Source organism: Colletotrichum truncatum, assembly GCF_014235925.2.
Source record: "Colletotrichum truncatum strain CMES1059 chromosome Unknown Contig_0008, whole genome shotgun sequence".
NCBI classification, from domain to species: domain Eukaryota; kingdom Fungi; phylum Ascomycota; class Sordariomycetes; order Glomerellales; family Glomerellaceae; genus Colletotrichum; species Colletotrichum truncatum.
Window position 1 is genome coordinate 1,506,430 of NW_027222405.1, and position 18,830 is coordinate 1,525,259.

The 18,830-nt window shown below is 54.0% G+C and overlaps 6 protein-coding genes across 6 annotated transcripts; 2 read left to right on the forward strand and 4 right to left on the reverse strand.

Moving 5' to 3' along the window:
• Positions 1-5,185: 5,185 nt before the first annotated feature.
• On the forward strand, positions 5,186-7,171 carry CTRU02_211908 (peptidase family m28 family; the record flags this gene model as incomplete). Its single annotated transcript, XM_036725560.1, has 1 exon — positions 5,186-7,171. The coding sequence occupies one exon, from the start codon at positions 5,186-5,188 to the stop codon at positions 7,169-7,171; it is 1,986 nt and encodes a 661-aa protein (XP_036582765.1).
• Positions 7,172-8,094: 923 nt separating this feature from the next.
• Positions 8,095-10,268, reverse strand: CTRU02_211909 (heat shock protein 90; the record flags this gene model as incomplete). Its single annotated transcript, XM_036725561.1, has 2 exons — positions 8,095-9,939; positions 10,005-10,268. The coding sequence occupies 2 exons, from the start codon at positions 10,266-10,268 to the stop codon at positions 8,095-8,097; spliced, it is 2,109 nt and encodes a 702-aa protein (XP_036582766.1).
• A 2,044-nt stretch (positions 10,269-12,312) lies between these two features.
• Positions 12,313-13,217, reverse strand: CTRU02_211910 (uncharacterized protein; the record flags this gene model as incomplete). The annotated part of the gene is made up of 2 exons (XM_036725562.1): positions 12,313-12,684; positions 12,750-13,217. The coding sequence occupies 2 exons, from the start codon at positions 13,215-13,217 to the stop codon at positions 12,313-12,315; spliced, it is 840 nt and encodes a 279-aa protein (XP_036582767.1).
• A 1,108-nt stretch (positions 13,218-14,325) lies between these two features.
• Positions 14,326-15,174, reverse strand: CTRU02_211911 (flavin reductase like domain-containing protein; the record flags this gene model as incomplete). The annotated part of the gene is made up of 2 exons (XM_036725563.1): positions 14,326-15,017; positions 15,081-15,174. The coding sequence occupies 2 exons, from the start codon at positions 15,172-15,174 to the stop codon at positions 14,326-14,328; spliced, it is 786 nt and encodes a 261-aa protein (XP_036582768.1).
• Positions 15,175-15,718: 544 nt separating this feature from the next.
• On the forward strand, positions 15,719-16,309 carry CTRU02_211912 (mitochondrial 54S ribosomal protein bL31m; the record flags this gene model as incomplete). The annotated part of the gene is made up of 1 exon (XM_036725564.1): positions 15,719-16,309. The coding sequence occupies one exon, from the start codon at positions 15,719-15,721 to the stop codon at positions 16,307-16,309; it is 591 nt and encodes a 196-aa protein (XP_036582769.1).
• Positions 16,310-16,675: 366 nt separating this feature from the next.
• CTRU02_211913 (uncharacterized protein) lies at positions 16,676-18,556 on the reverse strand (the record flags this gene model as incomplete). The annotated part of the gene is made up of 4 exons (XM_036725565.1): positions 16,676-16,831; positions 16,885-17,487; positions 17,536-17,916; positions 17,975-18,556. The coding sequence occupies 4 exons, from the start codon at positions 18,554-18,556 to the stop codon at positions 16,676-16,678; spliced, it is 1,722 nt and encodes a 573-aa protein (XP_036582770.1).
• Between the last annotated feature and the right edge of the window lie 274 nt (positions 18,557-18,830).

Here is an 18,830-nt window from a genome sequence, read left to right on the forward strand (position 1 = left end):
GATCGGAAGCAGTCTCACGGCGAAGCATAACGATGCACGTTGGGGACACAAGTTACCCAGCTCGTTGGTTCCGTTATCTCACTCTGCCGAAGGGTGGCTGACATTTGCGGGCTTTCTTCCCGATGTCAAACCGTGTCCCATCACCGCGCCATCGGTACCTATCCAATCTACCCGTCTCCAGTTCCCTGGCAGCGGAATGCCATCGCAGGACCAACAACATTGGCACTGGCCTGTTTTACCTCCCGTTTCTGGTCGCCGGAACGCACGCACACGCATACCTCAATCTAGGTACCTTAACCCGCACCCCCAGGCTGTGCCGCCCCCTTGGGCTCAGGTGGATGAAGGATTCTGCTAGCACCAACAAGCTCGTCCTGCTTTGAGAGATGATGCTCCTCCACTCACCACTTACGAAAAGGAAAAAAAAAAAACACCCCCCGCTCCGAAGATGTTCCCTTGCGGACAAACTCAAAGTCCAATCTGTTCTATGCCTTGTTCAATTTCTATATTTGAACCGGCTCCCTGGCTTTTTTTTATTCATTGTTGGTGGCGCGGGTGTTATGGGCTCCAGAAGCTTCGTTCGCTGAGCGCGGCGCAGTCCATGTGGTTTCTGCATGTGTGGGCTCATATTGGACCTTTTGTAAGCTATCGGTTGTGGCTGACGCTATCGGGATATAAGCGTCTAGGGTCGTTTTGTCTATTGCGGAGGGGCTTATGACGACACATGGGGATTCTAGAAGGATTTGATACATTGCCATCTATCTGCCCCTGCTTTCTGTTGGATCAAAAGGTTTGTTGCTCTGTTTGATTTCTGGGTTAACCTGGTAACGGAGTTCGTGGTTTGGGGGCTAGCTTCGATGCTGTGTTGGGCTTCTTTCTTCCTAGTCCAGGGTCCAGGTTCGCCTTGAATGGTGGCTGAGCGAAATCCGCAGTCCTTGTTGCGATCTTCGTGCTTGCTTCAAACGCTTTTATTTAAAGTATGCATGTTTTGGATCTCGAAGTAAGTGTTTGCTGGTGGCACTATACCAAACACTTGTCGTATCCTCCAGCGAGGTATGATGTGGTTATATTATACCGCCTCCTCGGTCCAGTCTTTACCGCTTCGCTTGCGGACTGACATGTTTCTTTGAGCTACTTCATTTGGGGGAAAACGGGTGCATGTCCCGATTCCTGACATTGGTGACCTTTAAACCGATCTGGTGAAGAGGACCAATCACGACAAGTATGCCGTCAAATCATGCATCAGTGACTTTTGTTCAGGAGATTCAGAGTGAGCAAGAAACATGCAGGTCATCCAAGTGGCTGCTTTGAGAACGCGTAGGAATATTACAGGGTTCGGATTTCCGAACCTGTTGTTTTACATATCGCCGTTGCCGTCATACTCGTTTTCCCAAGCATTCAAGCAGCTAACTCCGGGAAAAAAGCATGATGATCCAATAGAGCCCTTCTTCCAGGTTTCTCTCTTCTACAATCTCAACAACGGCTTACTTACTAGTCCCACTTGTCTATTCCTAGTCTTAGGCCCCTGGACATAGTCACCTAGTGGCTGTTCCGCGGCGTCCGGAGTTATCAGAGTCTACTGTTCTGTATCTGCAACCTATCGGTCCACGTCTTCATGTTGCCATTTCGCGTCTCTTTTGGATGCCTCTTTGCTCTAGTAAGACCAAGCCTTTCGCTGCCTTAACTTGTGTAAACACGGCGAATGTGTGATATTCATGTCCCACCACAGGAACCATTTTCTTTTCCTTGAGCAGAAGCTGTAGCATGTATAATGACTTGGGATTTCAAAGCTTGCCAGATTTTGACACCATTTTAGTGGCGCAATCTTACGTGAGACGTCACTTTCAGTCGCCAGTGCAGGTAGCCTTATACTCTCACACCCACGCTCCTGTGCTCCTACGCTCCAAGTAATAACTCCACGCTCGTAAACGACCGGCTAGCTTACGTATTATAATCCGCCTGGAAATTTTTCATGTGTTATCTAAGCCAGTAGACTGCTGTATCAACGAGATTCTATTATACAATCGGCAAGCTTGTGAACATGTTGCGAGGCAGACCAGTTGCCTCGCGACCTGCATCCGTCATTTGCCATCGTTCCGCCCCAAATAGCCAAAATGGTCCTGGAAGCCTAAAAGATTGCTTTGCTCTTGAAACCTACTATATCTCTTTTTATGTGACCTGCAACATGCTGGGTTGAAACCAGAAGAACATTCCATCTGCCATCGGCTCCTTCTCCGCTTTTAATCTGTATCAGGACAACAATGTCTTTCTTTTAACTCTAGAATTTTTAACTACTCTACTCATTTCAGCAGTCATGTTGCCTAACAACTATGGCGATGGAAGCACCAGTGCCAAATGATCTGAATACGACTTGCTGAACCCCAGCACCCCTCCTACGTTTCTGAGCTATATTTGGTTCCAGGCTACAGCAGTCAAGAGTATCGTATTCACCACGAAATTGCGAAAATCTGGGTCGTAAGAGGCTGCTATTTCTTGATCGTTGAAGATACCCCGGATAAAATTCAGTTGGATGATGAGGATTATAACCCGGATGACATCTTAGACTAGGCTATCAACTTGTCTCTAGAAGTGAACAGAAGCATTCCCAACTTTGAAAACTCAAGACTAAACAGGTTGAGAAAGAGACAGACGGCAGCTATATCTATGAGGACGGCAGTAGCGCGAACGTTGTGATAGTATATGGAGATATCATCCCGAATTACATTCCTACCGAGACCCCAAACGCCGAGCCACCAGCTTCACAGAAACCGTGCCGCATATGCTTAAAGTGGCCCGAAGTCCCTCACAGTCGAAAGCACGAAAGTTTCGACTGGTCAGACCAAGAGACGAGTTCCCGGACCTATCTGAAAGAGCTGGAGGTAGTTCTATGCTCCGGGATATCTGTACACACTACGTTGCGGTATGCTCCTGTTGGCCACCTCAAGTCAAGGTTCAGGTCAAGCTCGTGGAGACTCCTCGGCATTACGAAGTAAAAGAACTGGATGGGACTTGGAGGAAACCGAGCCTTGGACGGCGTTCTGAACCGAGCTGTCGACGCCGCAAATACCGTTGGCCTACAAATGATCTGTATCGACCAAGAGTGCCTACCGCAGCCTCCCAGTGACAGAATCTCACCACATGGAGAAGACAGAGAGCTCGGTACTTAAGCCATGAACATTGCCTAAGGTACAGAAGAGCTTTCGCCACTGCTGATCTAAATGATGTTCGGCTGTCGGAGCAAGTAGAGTTGGATTTGATTTTCCAGCTGGTGGCCGGAAGCAAACGAAGACGACTCCTCGGGGGGCGGCTGCTAACCAGCAATAGTGGGAGACGGTCATGCACTTCACAGACAGACTTAGTAAAAACAGTTGGTATACTCGCTTGTGGGTTATTCAAGAGGCTATAAGTGCCGGGGACAACCTCAGCCTTTTGTTTCGGCGTAGTACCAGCATCTCGTGTCCTTCGGCCATACGGTTGCCGACACACAGAAGATTTGTCCCCGTACACTCCCTGAAATCAGAGTCCCGACAGCTCTCCTGGCTTTGCCATTGGTGAACGGCGACTTCTCTCTTATAGTCCCCGAGGCTTGCGCTGGTTGCCTCGTTGCAGAGTCTCCAGGTCATCCGCTTTCGCAAGAGTTTAAGGATGTTAGTTTCCGCTGGCTCCAACCTTTCGACAATGGCTACAGCTACTAGAACTACGTCGAGATCCGTGGCTTCAAAGTTCCACGGACAAACAGCCGATATTTTTTTACCCAAAGCTGTACGTTTACCTATAATTATGTGGAAAGTCGAAGACAAACCAACAAACATGGACCCAGTCAAGCTTCCATAGGAGAAGGGTCAAATAAGGGCAAAGTGTCTATTGATGCGCCATGGTGCTGTTGGGGGTGAGAATGAGCAGGCTGCCCAAGCCCACATGGTAGCATTAGATGATCATACAAACCAGTCGGGTATTAGTCTCACGGTTAAGGCAGAGTTACAAAGAACTTAACTGTCAGTGACGACTCTCCATTCTGAGACGGTATCGACCAGTACGCAGGCACCACCCTTTCAGCTCAGTGCTATTGGCAAACCGCTTTGTAGATGATACCTCGTCCGAGAATGAGGGACGTGAGCGTATGTTGGGATGTGGACCACCACAAAATGCCTGACTTGACTGAGAAGTTTGCCGCTAAGGTCGCCGAGGCTGAAAGTAGCAGGAGCACTTCGTCGCCGGGGACAAGTCAGCCGAACGACAAGTCCTTCATTCGGGTACAAAATAAGGTCAGGGGTTTCTGGATAGTGATGCGCGCTCCGCCCTGGCAGACCTACGCAGTTGTTTGAATCTACTCGGATGTTACATTTATGCGGACTGTTCCTTGTCGACAGTAACCAGGCGTCCTCACATGGGTTTCTGTTGGCTGGTTCATGGGTTCGGTTTAGGTGGATTTGATCATTTTTAAGTGCACTAAACAGCGGGCATGAAGAAGCGAAGCCGAGAATGACAACCAATAGTAAATACGCTATGAAAAGAACACCGATTTTGTATACACTCAATTGCTCCTTGACTCATTATTCGAAAAAAAGCCGGTCTGTAAGACTGTAAAAGTCGTTGACATCAGCCAGAAGAAATGAAGCAAGTCCCTACCGTCACGAACACTGAGTTGAGTCAGCAAATAGAGGCCCAACCATCCGTGAATAACCTCAATTCCCCCTCATCTTCATGCACCAACTCCGCCTCACTCTTGGCTGCAGAAACACCATCAGAGCGCGAGAGACTCCATTAGCCGACTCCAAAGATCACATCCTGTTCAGCATGTCCAGCGCCTTGGCGGCATATGTACCTCGCAGAAAATATGCAGTCCAAAGGGCACACGGAATAAATACGACGATGGCTCCCGTTCAAACCCCGCTCCCCGAGCCCCGTGGCCCTGAGAGCTCGCTCCAGGTTTACCCCGACATCCCGCCAGATCCTGGAGGAAAAAAGCGCGGGGAAATTTGATCCCATTTATCCCAACCCCACCGCGCGGAAGCCAATACTGAATTGCTGGGGGGGTTGGAAGAAGAAGAAGAGGAAGAAAAGACAGGGGACCAAAAAAAAAATTGACCGCACCGCGAGCCTTTGAAATAGAGCTCATCGTCCCGTCCCGTCGCGGATAACTTTGGAGAAAGAAAAAGATGGCACCGTTTCACAACCGCAAAAGTCCATGATGGTGCGTTTCTTATGCTGCCTCGCGCTGCTCTCACCGTTCCTGGCCGCCGCCGCCGCCGCCGCCGATCCGGCCCGGCCTTGGGAGGCCTACATCAAGAGCCCTTCCTCACGCAATGTTCTGCCAAAGCAGATCCACGCCATCTCGGGTGAGGCAGAGGTGACGTCCGCCGCAGATGGGTCGTACGTCCTGTCTCTCGAAAAGGGCGGCCAGGTATCGCTCAATTTCGGCTACGTCGGGGGTCTCCTCTCGATGCGTACCGAGACGGAATCCGAAGGAGAACCGCACTTTTCTCTCGCCTTCGCCGAGTCGCCGTCCTTCGTGCGCGCCATCTCCGACGACACGGGTGCCGTCCCGACGCAAGACTATGACAAGGCGCTCAACGTGACGGTGCCGTTGGGCGAGTTCTCGTACACGATGCCGACGGAGCGGTTCCGAGGCGGCTTCAAGTTCGTCACGATCCACGCGTTCGAGCCCGTCACCATTTCCGGCATCGTCTGCCACCTCGGCTACTCACCTTCTCAGCAAGACCCCAGCGTGTACTCGGGCCACTTCTACACTCCCGACGACGACGTTCTCGTCCGCGCGTGGTATGCCGGTGTCTTTACGGCGCAGACCAACATCGCCCCGCCCAACACCAGCCGCTGGCTGCCGCAGGTCAAAGACGGATGGGCTTACAACGCCACCCTGGGCGCAGAGGGCCCCATGCTCCTCGACGGCGCGAAGCGGGACCGGGCCGTGTGGCCCGGCGACCTGGGCATCGCCGGCACCACGGCGTACCTCGGCCTCGGCGACGTCGGGTTGGAGTCGGTGTACTATGCGCTGGAGACCATGTTCATCTACCAGAATACCACGACGGGTGCTCTTCCGTTCGCGGGGCCGACGACCGGCTCGTGGCGGCGCGGCGCCCGCAGCGACACCTATCACGCCTGGACGCTGATCGCGTGCTTCAACTATGCCATCTTCACCACCGACACGGCTTGGGTGGACTCGCGATGGAGCAACATCTCCGCAGGCGTGGAATACATCATACGCGCGCTCGACAACGACGTGGGACTCGCGCAGCAGGTTGAACCGAACGATTGGGCGCGGCTCGGCGGCGGTGGTTACAACAGCGCCCTCAACGCCCTAAACTACCACACGCTCGCCGTGCTTTCTTCCTTGGCCCTCGACACTGGCCGCGAGTCCGAGGCGAAAACCTGGTCGGCCGCCGCCGCGAGGTTGAAGGAAGCATACAACACCGTCCTCTGGGATGAATCAGTTTCTCTGTACCGCGACAACCAGACTTCCGCCGGTGCCCTGCTCTTCCCTCAAGACGGTAATGCGCTCGCGCTGTACTACAACCTCACGCTCTCCGCATCGCAGGCCTCGGCCGTCTCGGCCGCGCTGACCAGAAACTGGAACGACATCGGACCCGTGACGCCTGAATTGCCCGATACCATTTCCCCCTTCATCTCGAGCGTCGAGGTCCTGGCTCACTACACGGCGAACAAGCCCCGTCGCGCGCTGAGACTGATGCGGCGGACTTGGGGGTACATGCTCGACTCGCCGCTGATGACGGGCGAGACGCTCGTGGAGGGCATGAGTGCCAACGGGTCCTTGTACTACCGTTCAAAGCGGGGATACAACTTCGACGCAGCATACACTTCGCTCTCGCACAGCTGGTCTACCGGACCTACCCAGGCGCTTAGTTTCAAGGCCGTTGGGTTGGAACTTGTCGGGTGGAAGAAGTGGGTTTTTAAGCCTGCGCTGGGTGACTTGAAGAGCGCGAGAGCAGGATGGACAGGCGGCGGAGGTGAATTTGGAGCGGTTGTTGAGCTTAAGGATGATGTGCTTGAGGCCGAACTCACGACTCCCGAGGGTACCAAGGGAACAATTGATGTTCCGTGCGATGTTTTGTTGGTTGATGGAGAGAAATCGACTGGAGTGGTGGAGGGAGGCAAAAAGAAGGTTAGAGGTGAAAAGTGTCGACTTGGCTGTTGATGTGTAGCTGGTTAGTTGGATCAGACTTGGATTGAAAAGGCAATGAATGATATAACAAAATGATAGGAATCGTCATCAAAAAAAGACCCGATGAATAGCATCCATCCATCATACACGAAATATGCAAAACAAAATAGCTTGCTTTGATGGCTTCTTGGTCAAGTAAAGAAATAGTCATCGGATACCGCAAAAGCAAAAGAAGCTGCCCCCTCACGGGATTGAACCGTGGACCTTCGCATAATCACGTACGTACGAGTGCGACGCTCTACCACTGAGCCAAAAGGGCGTGTAGCTTAAACAAGGATTTCTTGATGCATATCGGGGCTGCAAGGTGACTTATGATTCGTTTGGACAGAAACCCAAGGGGGAGTGGGCGCCGTCTTGGCTTAGGTGGAATATTCATAGTTGGTGGGGTCGGGCTGCCGAGATTCACCCACTGCGGGGTTCTAGTTGGCAGTACCAGTTTCTGCACCTGGGATGAGTCAAACTGCTACGAAGGTATGCTGAGCTTGAGTTTACCGACACAGATTGGTGGGCTGCTAGTGTCAAACCCTCCCCAGCATCATTTGAAAACATTGTGTTCAGCAATTTCAAAGCGCTTGATGATTGTTTGTGCTGTACTCACTGACTTTTATCAGAACCATGTACACATGTTGGAATTCTCTAGTATCCTCACCATCAACATCGTCACAAGTATTGAGATGGACTTTAAACTTATTCACAAAAAATCATTGCATTGTCTTAACCGTTCCAATTCTGGGCGTCTACCTCATCTGTCTCATGATCATGACGGGCTAGCTAGAATACACCCATCGTATAAGATGGGGGGCAATTATGGAAACATTCCGAAGCCTTAAAAAACCGAAAACCGTCCAACTCCAATGAACTTTTTCTCTGGTATCCCGTTATTTCCCAAAGATCCTTTAGTCAACCTCCTCCATGGCGCTGTCGCCGGTCTCGACGGCAGGCGCGTCGGCGGCGGGAGCACCCTCAGTCTTCTCCTCCGCATCATCAATGTTGAGGCCGAGCTGGACGAGCTTGTGGATGCGCTCGGCGAAGCTGGCGGGCTCGTCAATGGTGAAGCCGGAGACGAGCAGAGAAGTCTCGAAGAGAAGCTGAACAATGGACTTGACGGTGCGGTCGTTCTCGCCGTCGTTCTCGACCTTGGTCTTGAGCTCCTGGATGATGGGGCTCTTGGGGGAGATCTCGAAGGTCTTCTTGGAAGACATGTACGAGGACATGGAGGTGTCACGGAGGGCCTGGGCCTTCATGATACGCTCCATGTTGGCGGACCAACCGAACTGGCCGGTACGGATGGCGCAAGGAGCGCCGACGAGCTTGTGGGAGACGACAACCTTCTCGACCTTGTCGCCGAGAACGTTCTTGAGGGACTTGGCAAGACCCTCGTACTCCTTCTCCTCCTTCTCGCGCTTCTCCTTCTCCTCCTCGGTCTCCTCGAGCTCGAAGTCCTTGGTGATGTCGACAAGCTTCTTGCCCTCGAACTCCTTGAGCTGAGTCATGGCGTACTCATCAATAGGGTCAACAAGGAAGAGAACCTCAAAGTTCTTCTCCTTGAGGGAGTCAAGGAAGGGAGACTTGGTGACGGCCTTGATAGACTCGCCGGTGATGTAGTAGATGTTCTTCTGGACCTCGGGCATGCGAGTGACGTAGTCAGAGAGGGAGGTGAGCTCATCACCAGACTTGGTGGAGTTGTAGCGGAGGAGCTTGGCAAGGATGTTGCGGTTCTGGGAGTCCTCGTGGATACCAAGCTTGAGGTTCTTGGAGAAGGCAGAGTAGAACTTGTCGAACTGCTCCTTGTCCTCAGCGATCTCCTGGAAGAGCTCAAGAGACTTCTTGACGATGTTCTTCTTGATGACCTTCATGATCTTGTTCTGCTGGAGAGTCTCACGGGACAGGTTGAGGGGAAGGTCCTCAGAGTCGACAACACCCTTGACGAAGCCGAGCCACTCAGGGATGAGGTCGGTGGCGTCATCGGTGATGAAGACACGGCGGACGTAGAGCTTGATGTTGTTCTTGGTCTTCTTGGTCTCGAACAGGTCGAAGGGAGCGCGCTTGGGAACGAAGAGGATGGCACGGAACTCGAGCTGACCCTCAACGGAGAAGTGCTTGACGGCAAGGTGGTCCTCCCAGTCGTTGGAGAGGGACTTGTAGAAGGAAGCGTACTCCTCCTGGGTGATGTCCTGGGGGTTGCGAGTCCAGATGGGCTTCTGCTTGTTGAGCTCCTCCTCCTCGATGGAGGTCTCCTTGACCTTCTTGGTCTTGGGCTTCTTCTCCTTGTCCTCCTCCTCATCATCGACCTCCTCGATCTTGGGCTTCTTGTCGTCACCCTCCTCGACGGTCTCAGCCTCCTCATCAGGGACCTCCTTCTCGGTCTCCTTGGTGACGTGGAGGTAGATGGGGTAGGAGATGAACTCAGAGTGCTTCTTGATGACCTCCTTGATCTTAGACTCGTTAAGGTAGTCGGTCTGCTCCTCCTTCAGGTGGAGGATGATCTTGGTGCCGCGGCCAAGGGGCTCACCCTCGGTGTCGGGGGTGATGGAGAAGGTGCCACCGGCGCTGGACTCCCAGATGTACTGCTCGTCATCGTTGTGCTTGGAGACAACGGTGACCTTGTCGGCGACGAGGTAGGCAGAGTAGAAACCAACACCGAACTGACCAATCATGGAAATGTCGGCACCGGCAGTCAGAGCCTCCATGAACTGCTTGGTGCCGGAGCGGGCAATGGTACCCAAGTTGTTGACGAGGTCCTGTGGGAAGACAATTAGCATCTCTTCATGAAGTTGGTCACAGGGGATATAGTGCAGGAACTTACAGCCTTGGTGAAACCAATACCGGTATCGCGGATGGTGAGGGTCTTGTTCTCCTTGTCGGGGATGATGTCGATTCTCAGGTCCTTGCCCGAGTCGAGCTTGCTGGGGTCGGAAAGGGACTCATAGCGGATCTTGTCCAAAGCATCGGAGGCGTTGGAAACAAGTTCACGCAGGAAGATCTCCTTGTTTGAGTAGACAGTGTTGATGATGAGAGACAGGAGCTGAGAGATCTCAGCCTGGAACTCGAAAGTCTCAGGGGCAGACATTGTGATGGTGGATATGGGTATCTAAAGGCGTAACGGTCGTGATTCTGAGACGGATTGTTAGTTGATTGTTCTAACAGGGGTGAGCGGTGAGGTGGCGGGGTAGGCGGGGTGAAATTGGCGAATTCGACAGGGACGAGCAAGAACGAGATTCTGCAAAAAGTCTCTGGGGCTTTCAAAATCACCAAGAGAAAGGCAATGCGATTGCTGGTGGTGAAGCTCGTCGACGAGGCTGACACTAAATTGCGACGGCCAAGGGCAAGCCAGGAAGGAGAAAAAAAAAACATAGGGAATGAGGGGTGGTGTTCTTGATGCTGAAAGCACCGGGAAGGGTAGGTTCGCAGCTTACCTTGCGGGATGAATTCTCTACGATTTGGCAGGTCTTTCGCTGCTCTGATCGAGATAGAGATTGATTTGGTAGAGAGAAGAGGAAATGTTAAGGAAGAGAGAAAGATGTTATGCGAGGAAGAAAAAGTCGAAAAGGTTGAGACTTGGGGAAGGAGGAGGAGGCTAAAAAAGAAACCGCCAGAGGCCCAAAGCAGAGACGCTCACCCCCAGCTCAGAAATTCTATGCGATTCCATCACCTCCAGGCCTTCCAGACCCTTCTTTGATTCGCTTGCCCTGCCACCACGGCAACCGTGCAGGGTCTCTGATTGGCCAGTGATTGGCCTCCTCAGTGGGACGGGGCCCCTTCCAGATGGAAAAGCAGAGAATGGGAAGGCGCCTTCTGCCTTTTCGCCTTTTTCGCCTTCTCACAAGGTGCAGGTTCAGCAGGTGCTCACAGCTTCTGCCTTCCACGTCCTTGCCTTCCCCCCCGTGCGATGGGACCCGCTCTCTTTCTGTGGAGAAAGCCCATCCGTGCAGTTGCCCTCCTTGTTGCCATTTACGGTATCTTCATTTAGTGGCCTGGTGTTGTTTAGTGTTGCCTGGACCGCCTCTGCCCCTCTAGGGGATATTTTCTCTGAATAGCCTCACGCCTTCCTGAAAATTCCATCATCTGCTAGTTTGTTCTACTTTCTGAATCTCTGCGGTTCTAGATGCAGGGCGGAGAAGGCAGGAGACAGGCTGTGTGGGCCGCAGGCATCGCCTCCTCACCGTCCCCAATCCCGTCTCTAGGTGCGCCTGGTGCCTGCCGCCTACTGTGCAGCACATGTACATCTGTGGTAACTAATTAGTACCTCCCCTACAGCTCAAGTCTCCAGAGAAAGGTCCCTGAATTCCCTGAGTTCCACCTATCCGCGAGGCTGAAAGTGAGGCGTCCCTTTCCCCATACCCGTGGCCACGTACATCGCACACACCCTCAACGCCAACACTGAGTCTGCCAACTGAATCTGCCTTCTGCCTTCTGCCAGCGCATCGGTACCCCTTGCCGAACCCATCGACGGAGTTGGTAGTAGAGCGTGGGGTTGTTGGGTTGTAGCACGGTCCAAATCTTTTTGCAACCTCGACATCTCTTTAGGCATCTAATCAAGTACAACAACACGCTTCAGGACTTTTCAATAACAGGGTTGGAGGATTGCCTTGCTTGCTTCTTTCTCTCGAGAATGATTGGCTGCCTGCTCTGTATGCCATCTGCCTGCTTCTTTTTCTTCTTCTTCCAATGAATAGTAGAAAACAAACATGGCGTAAGCACGGCCGACATGAGCCAACCACACCACTCTCCTCCCTCTTTCTGGTGGCCCTAGAACTGCCATCACCTACCATTTCTCCCTTGACTCACTTTCCCCATCTTCAGACTGAGGAAGCCTGACGAACTAATTCAGAGGTGATAGCAACGATTCTCTCCCTTAATTCAGATCTCAGTGCCATATCCATGACAAGACTCCTTGTTCTATTCATTTGAGCCTGCAAACAAATTAACCCGCAGTTTCCATGCAATGGTCCCGCAGAGCATGGATGTTTCTAGAAATACCCATCTAAAAAAAGCAGCTGAAAAAAAAAAAACCATCCCGAAAAAAACGGCTTTAACTATACCTGATTAAACATGCCAATTCCAGTCCTCACTTACACTCCACACCCCTCCACCCCCCCTTGCACAAAAGCTCCTTAAAGCCATGTACAATTCGGATACCCCTCCGCTCCAGCCGCTCTCCTCACGCAATCGATAACCGCATCCGGCATCGTCACCGCCGGGCAGTGATCAACCGGATACCGGACAACGTCTACCGCCCGCCCGGCCTCGGCCTCCACAACGCCGACGAACTGCTCCTGCAGCGCCGGCGACACCACCCGGTCCGCTCCGGTCAGCATATACGTGACTGGAATACCTCTGTAACCGGCGTATGTCAGTCGGTCCTGAAATGTGCGGGCCGACTGCATGGCGTTTGTTGTTGTGGCATGTGCAATGCCCTGGTCGAACGGCAGACTCGAGTAAAACGACGCCGCCATCTTCTCGTAGCTGTGATACATGAAGCCACCCTGTGTGTGTGTGTCAAACATTAGCTTCTCTTCAGCGGCTCTTGAATGACAATGACGAGATTCACCATGACACCGTCCGGAGGACCAATCCCCAACGAGCCCCTAGTCGCCTCGTTGACGCTCTCCCCTTCCCACGGCACGATGCCCGCAATGAAGAGCATCCTCACAACCCCTCCCCGCGAGACGCCCACTCGTTCTTCCATTCCCAAACCTCTGACGCTTTCAGATGCCACGACGGCGCCGTATGAGTGCGCCACGACAAGAACTTTCTTCCCACCGCGGACTAGACCCTCAATGGTCTGTCGCGCGTTCGCCGCATCGTCGTAAAGACTCGGCGTCACCCCCTCACCTGAGGGGCCCCAGGTAGACGGGTGTTGAACGACAACAGCCTCGGAGCCTAGCGTTCGGCAGGCTTCTGCGAGACCTTCGTAGTGGCCAGGAAGACACCAGGCGTCTGGAACTATGACGATTGCTGCCCTTGGCTGTTCGACATGAGACCGCCGGGACTTTTTGTGATGCGATCCGTAACTCATTTTTCCCAAGGTATGCGATTATCTCTTGAGATGTTGCTTGTCGTTGCTATTGCTGTAGTTACTGTCGTTAACTTCTCTCCTCGCTTTACTTTGTCTTTCTTTGGTGTTCTTGCTTGTGCTGTTATTCAAAATCAATTCCAACCCGAGATCTTCTCTCAACTTATATCATCATTTCAACTCGTGTAAGTGAGAGGTACCCAAAACAAGCTACAAGAGGCCTCTCCCTGCCATCATCATCGCCGCCGTAAACACATACATCTCCTGCACCACGTACCCACAGCCCAGGCCCATTTCACAACCAACCAATGAACCTCCACATCATTGACTCCCGACTCACGAACCCCGGCATCCTGAGAAGCCCAAGTAGATCCAAGGTTGACTGATTCTCTCCCTCCCTCGCCGGAGACTCATCCCTTGTCGTCGTCGTCGACGTCGTTACCGTCCCCAAGAGGCAACCGAAACCCTTCCCCGGCAGAACACCACACCACCGACAACTGGCAGCCAAACCGTCTTTCGGCGGGGGTCACAGCCTTACGGACCCCAACTCGGGTGCTTAGCACCTGCATGAACCATCCCGCGCTATCCCTCATCGGTGCTGCTCGTAAAACCTCCTACGTCCTACAGAGTCACAAAAAAAAGACGTCGCTAGACGTAAGCCGCAGCACTTCTGAGGGTCGCAACTTTTAAGATTGCCGAGGTGTTCTGGAACACACCCAAAAGGACGTCATCGCCGCTTGAATTGGGGGGTGCGATAATGGGCGAGACGGACTTGGCCGAAGACGATCGTTGCATCGCAATGGCGGCCTCTACGATGAGGACATGAATGAAACGGAACGTCGTTCGTCGATTGACGTCCCATTGACTGAGGCCATGGTTGAATAGTCATTGCGGCATGACAAACGTCGGCTTGCGCAAAATAGCCATAATACGCAACTGCGCGATATGCCCAATGTTGAATTTGCTCTCCCAAAAATAGCCTTCAACCAACCATCTTTTGTCTGAAAATGATGTGTGGATATTTTCCCCCCCTATTATACACTCTATCCGTCATCTCTATACATGGTATTCTACATTCCCTAAACATATCTCCCGCAAATTTACTGACCCTTCAGTTTTCTTTCACCAAAACATCCCCGAGAGTCCGATACCGTCTATCAGCATAGACGAGCCCGAATCCCTGGCCATCTCCTCTAACAACCCCCTTCACCTCTCCCACGACAACGACGTGGTCCCTGACTCTTACCAGTCCTTCCCCGAGAACCTGGCACTTGAGCACAAATAGCACACCCTTGCCCTCGAGTACAGGCGCCTCCCCATCCTCCTCCGCGACTTCGATACCACCAGGCAGGTTCTTGAACACCTCGCCGCCCATGTTCCCCTTCGTGAACCACTCCGCAACCCTCGCGCCCTCGGTGCCTTCCGCGAGGACATGAATGTTAAACAGCCCGTTCTCGTCCTGTATAGCCTGCAGCGTCCGGCTCGGCGTTCTCACGTTGAACGTGACGAGCGGCACGGGGTCCATGCTGAGACTGACGAAGCTCGACATAGTCATACCCCTCGGCTGCCCGTCCCTGTCCGTCGCGGTGCACACGACGACGGAATGCGCCAGCCTGCGCATCACCCCGCGGAGCTGCTCCGGTAGCTCGTCTTGGAGATTTAGACTCGTAGACGGCGGTTGCGACCGTTCTGTGCGCCATGCCGAGGACCTTTGGCAGGTAGATGTGTGTAATGCTCGGGGCTCGGAGGAGGATGCGTAACGGCCGACGAGCCATTGTGACCTTGTTGAAGGGCATATCTGGGCTATTACACGTCAGAGAAAATCATCACATGTAGAAAAAAAAGCCCGCAGTAGAATCAACTCACTACCACCAGCAACAGCCCTCCACGCTCCCTGCCCGCCTGTCTTCGCCCGCCCGGCCCGGCACAGCACATTCGCTAGCACACGAGCTCCGCTCATTGCATGCCCCGTACCATTTCCCGCCCTTCGAGTCTCGGGTTATACAAGTCCACAATTCCCTTAAATTCAAGGAATTGATTCTTTTTGAAATAATACAAAAGAGCCTGGTGATCCGGCTCTCCAATTCGTTATTCGTCCTTCGTGCTGTAAAAGGTAGTATGTCTTTGGGAGGGTCCCTGTATGATAGCTAAGCTCCAGTGATGTAAATCCCATAATTAAAAACCCGCCCAGAAAATTCCCTTATCGATAAGCCCACCCATCCACCACCCCCCGGGCGCTCACTCACACACTCTCTCTCACCTAGTAGTAGTAGTAGTGAGGTGTACCGTGCACGGAACTCCCCGGCTCCCGAACCGAAATTTTGGTACGCGAAAGGAAAACGACGCCATCCAGGAGCTTTCCCAATCCTCACGCCAAAAGCGCATCGCCATAGAAATCCCACGCCTCCCTCGAGCGTGCGCCGACCTCCAATTGCGCCACCTCCGCCGCTCTCCTATATCCTCGTAGAATCGCAATTGGCCCTCTCAGACAACCAATACATAAAATGGGCAAACTTCCAACCCACCTCCCCAGGCCGTCGAGCCTCCTCGCCCACCGACCTTCCGTCCTCCCCTCAAGAACATCCTCGGTCTCGCCAAGCGCATACAACTCGTCGACGCCCCAAACGATATCCCACATCCAGTCCCGCGCCGCAACCTTCGTCCCCCGCCCCAGGCGCCCCTACACCTTCACCCAGATGGTCCAGCTCTCCGACGGAAGCACCTTCACCCTCCGCTCCACCTCCCCGACCCCCCTCGTCCGCTCCGCAAAGGACACCCGCAACCACGCCCTGTGGCAGCCCACCGACCAGTCCCTCAAGAACGTCGAGGTCGACGAGGCCGGAAAGCTCGCCGCCTTCCGTGAGCGTTTCGGTCGCGGTTTCGATCTGGCCGCCGACGCCAACCCCGAGGAGACCCCAGCAGCAGCAGCCGCCGCCGCCGAAACCAGCAAATCTACTGCCGCCGCCGCCGCCGCCCCCGAAGAGGATCCCTACGACCTGGGTGACTTGATCAGCGGCTACGCGGCTGCCATGCCCGCTCAAGAGGAGAAGCCCAAGCCCAAGAAGGCAGACGCCGTCAAGGGCAAGAAGAAGTAAAGGAGCGTGGAAGGAATGGAGGAACGATTTACCACATGGAGCTTGTACGATGCATGGATGGATGGTAAAAGAAAAAGATGTGTGAGATTCAGAGCGCCCAAAGGTTCGGGCGGGAAGAAGTGGTCGGACAGGCGGATTATGGGAGCCCTATAACACCCCCTGGGGTCTCTACTGTCATATATGTACAACAACAAACAAACAACACAACAACCAAGAAAGGCTCAACACATGCGCTTGTTCCAGCCCTAATTTTTTTTTTCTGGTTCTCACTCGGTCCAGCCCGCTGGTGCCTCAAAAAATGTAGTACCCGGTGCCTCGCGATGTAGGGATGATGTAAGAAACCTGTATGCGCCATAACTCGGTCTTCTAGTCGGAGTCGTCGTTGATGGTGGCACGAGCCCTGTCGATGGCCGTGTTGCCAGGCGGCTTGCCCGATGCCTGGATGACGGGCGGCCGGTAAAAGACCGTCTCGTCGTCTTCGGCGTCCAGCTGCATCAGGAACGTCTCCCATTTTTCAATCAACTGCGAATGTGAGCCTGTGTCCTTGTGATTTCATTTTGCGGCGGGCAGCTTACCTCTTTTTGTGCCTCCACCGCGCTCTCCAAGAACGTCTCAACGCCGCTCTTGAAGTCCTCAACCTTTTCCCGCTCAAAGCGGTCCAGCTCCGCCCTCATCAGCCGACCCATGTCCTCGAACAGAAGTCTGGCCTGGTGCACCTTTCTCTCTACATCGGCCACCTCGGCGCTGACCTGGTTCAGCCTGTCCTGCTGACTCTTGCCTTGCCGCAGGAGCTTGTCCTGGCTGTTCTTCTTCTTCTGTAGCTCAGACTCTGCCGAGTGCCACGCGTAAAAGGCCTTTTGTCTCTGTCCGAAAGCTTGCTTGACCGAGCCAATGAGACGGATGTACTCTTCGATGATGATGCCAAAAGTCAGGACGTCCTGCTGCGCCTGGCGGTCGTAGACGTCGCGAATGGTAAGCTGGAGCTCCGACAGCGCGTCCAGGGGTCCTGAGAGAGACGGCGAGAGCTCCACAGTAGACAGCGCGTGGAGGGACGCCGAGAAGTCTCCGGCGGCCTCGGCCATCATCTTGCGCTGGCCAACCATTGACTCCATGGCCTTGAGCAGCGCCTTGAGCTGGTTCTCCAAGGCGTCGAGGTAGACCTTGCGGTCGTGGAACCACTGGAATTGTCAGACGTAGCCCACGTAGACTGTCACACGATAACTTACATCGTCCTGCTCAACAAACTTGTTGCTACTGCCGACGCTGATTCCCAGGCTTCCGAGAACACCCTTGCTCTCACCCGGGATCGGTTCCCTCCGCTCCTTGTGCTTGACATCAACGTTGAACGACTCGCTCTCGAGGAACAGTTTCAGGTCGGCGTCGTGCTGCAGCGTGGGGTGAGCCGCGGTCTTGTTCAGCATCTTCTCGAGAGCAGCCCGCCGTCCTTCAACAAAGTTACTCTCGAAGCGACCGACGGCCTGCTTCTCTGGCGGAGGTGGCACGACAACTCCCGGGTTGTTGCCATGAAGGGTGTTGTAAAGCCACAGGAAGTCACGGTATCTGCGCTTGACCTCGAACTCCCCCTGTTTGTAGGCCTTGGAGGACGTCTATGCAGCATTAGCGCCATCCTTAACCCTCACGCCCAAGATATTCCGGTATGCTCACCTTGGTCCGCACAGAATAAACGATATGCGAGCTTGTCAAGTCGCCAACCTTGTGCGGGTCGCCCACTGTGATTTGGAAGCTCGGTTTGCTAGCCTGCTCCACGCTCACGCTGGGCTGGGTATGCGTCCGGACGGGACTGGGATGCGCAGCCTGAACGGGCGGCGGCTGTCTCGGGCCCGAGGGGCGGTCGTAGTCGTCCTCGTCAATGTGGTGCGGGTCGGCCGGTCCAGAGCGCCGGGCCTGCTGGGTCGGCATCGTGGTGCGGATAACCATTTGTTCCTTCTGGGGCGGGACGGGCGGAGCGTCCTGGCCCGCGTCGCCACCATTGTCGGCGGCGGCGGGAGCGCCAAGGGGACCCAGAGGGCCGAGAGGGTCATCTACGGCCTCGAGACGGGTTGGCTGGGCTACTAGCCGGCGGACAGGTCCGGAACGTGACGGACGGGGTGCGGAAGTCGTAGCGGGTGCCTCTGACTTGGCTGAGTCCTGCGATGTCGATGCCGGCTCATTCTGGGACGGCGGTTGCGAGGAGGGTTCGGAGTTAGGTTGCGAATCGCCCCATGGCGATTCTTCGAGGGGATCCATGCTGACGTGTGTGCCTGGCGCGGTTGCTTGGATACTCGTGGAAATAAATTGGCGTCGACGAAATCAAAACCACGCAAACATTTGGGGAGTAGGTGGAATGTCGATAGGTGGTGGTGGTGGTGGTGGTGGTTACGCAGCACGGCAAGGCACCGGTTCTGGTCTTACTGACGCTCAATGCGAAGGTACCAGCTGCTCCGCACCATGTGATTCGCTGCCGCTCTTTGGGAGCTTCAGCCACTGGGTCCAAGTGGGAGAAGCCCCTCACGACTCAAAG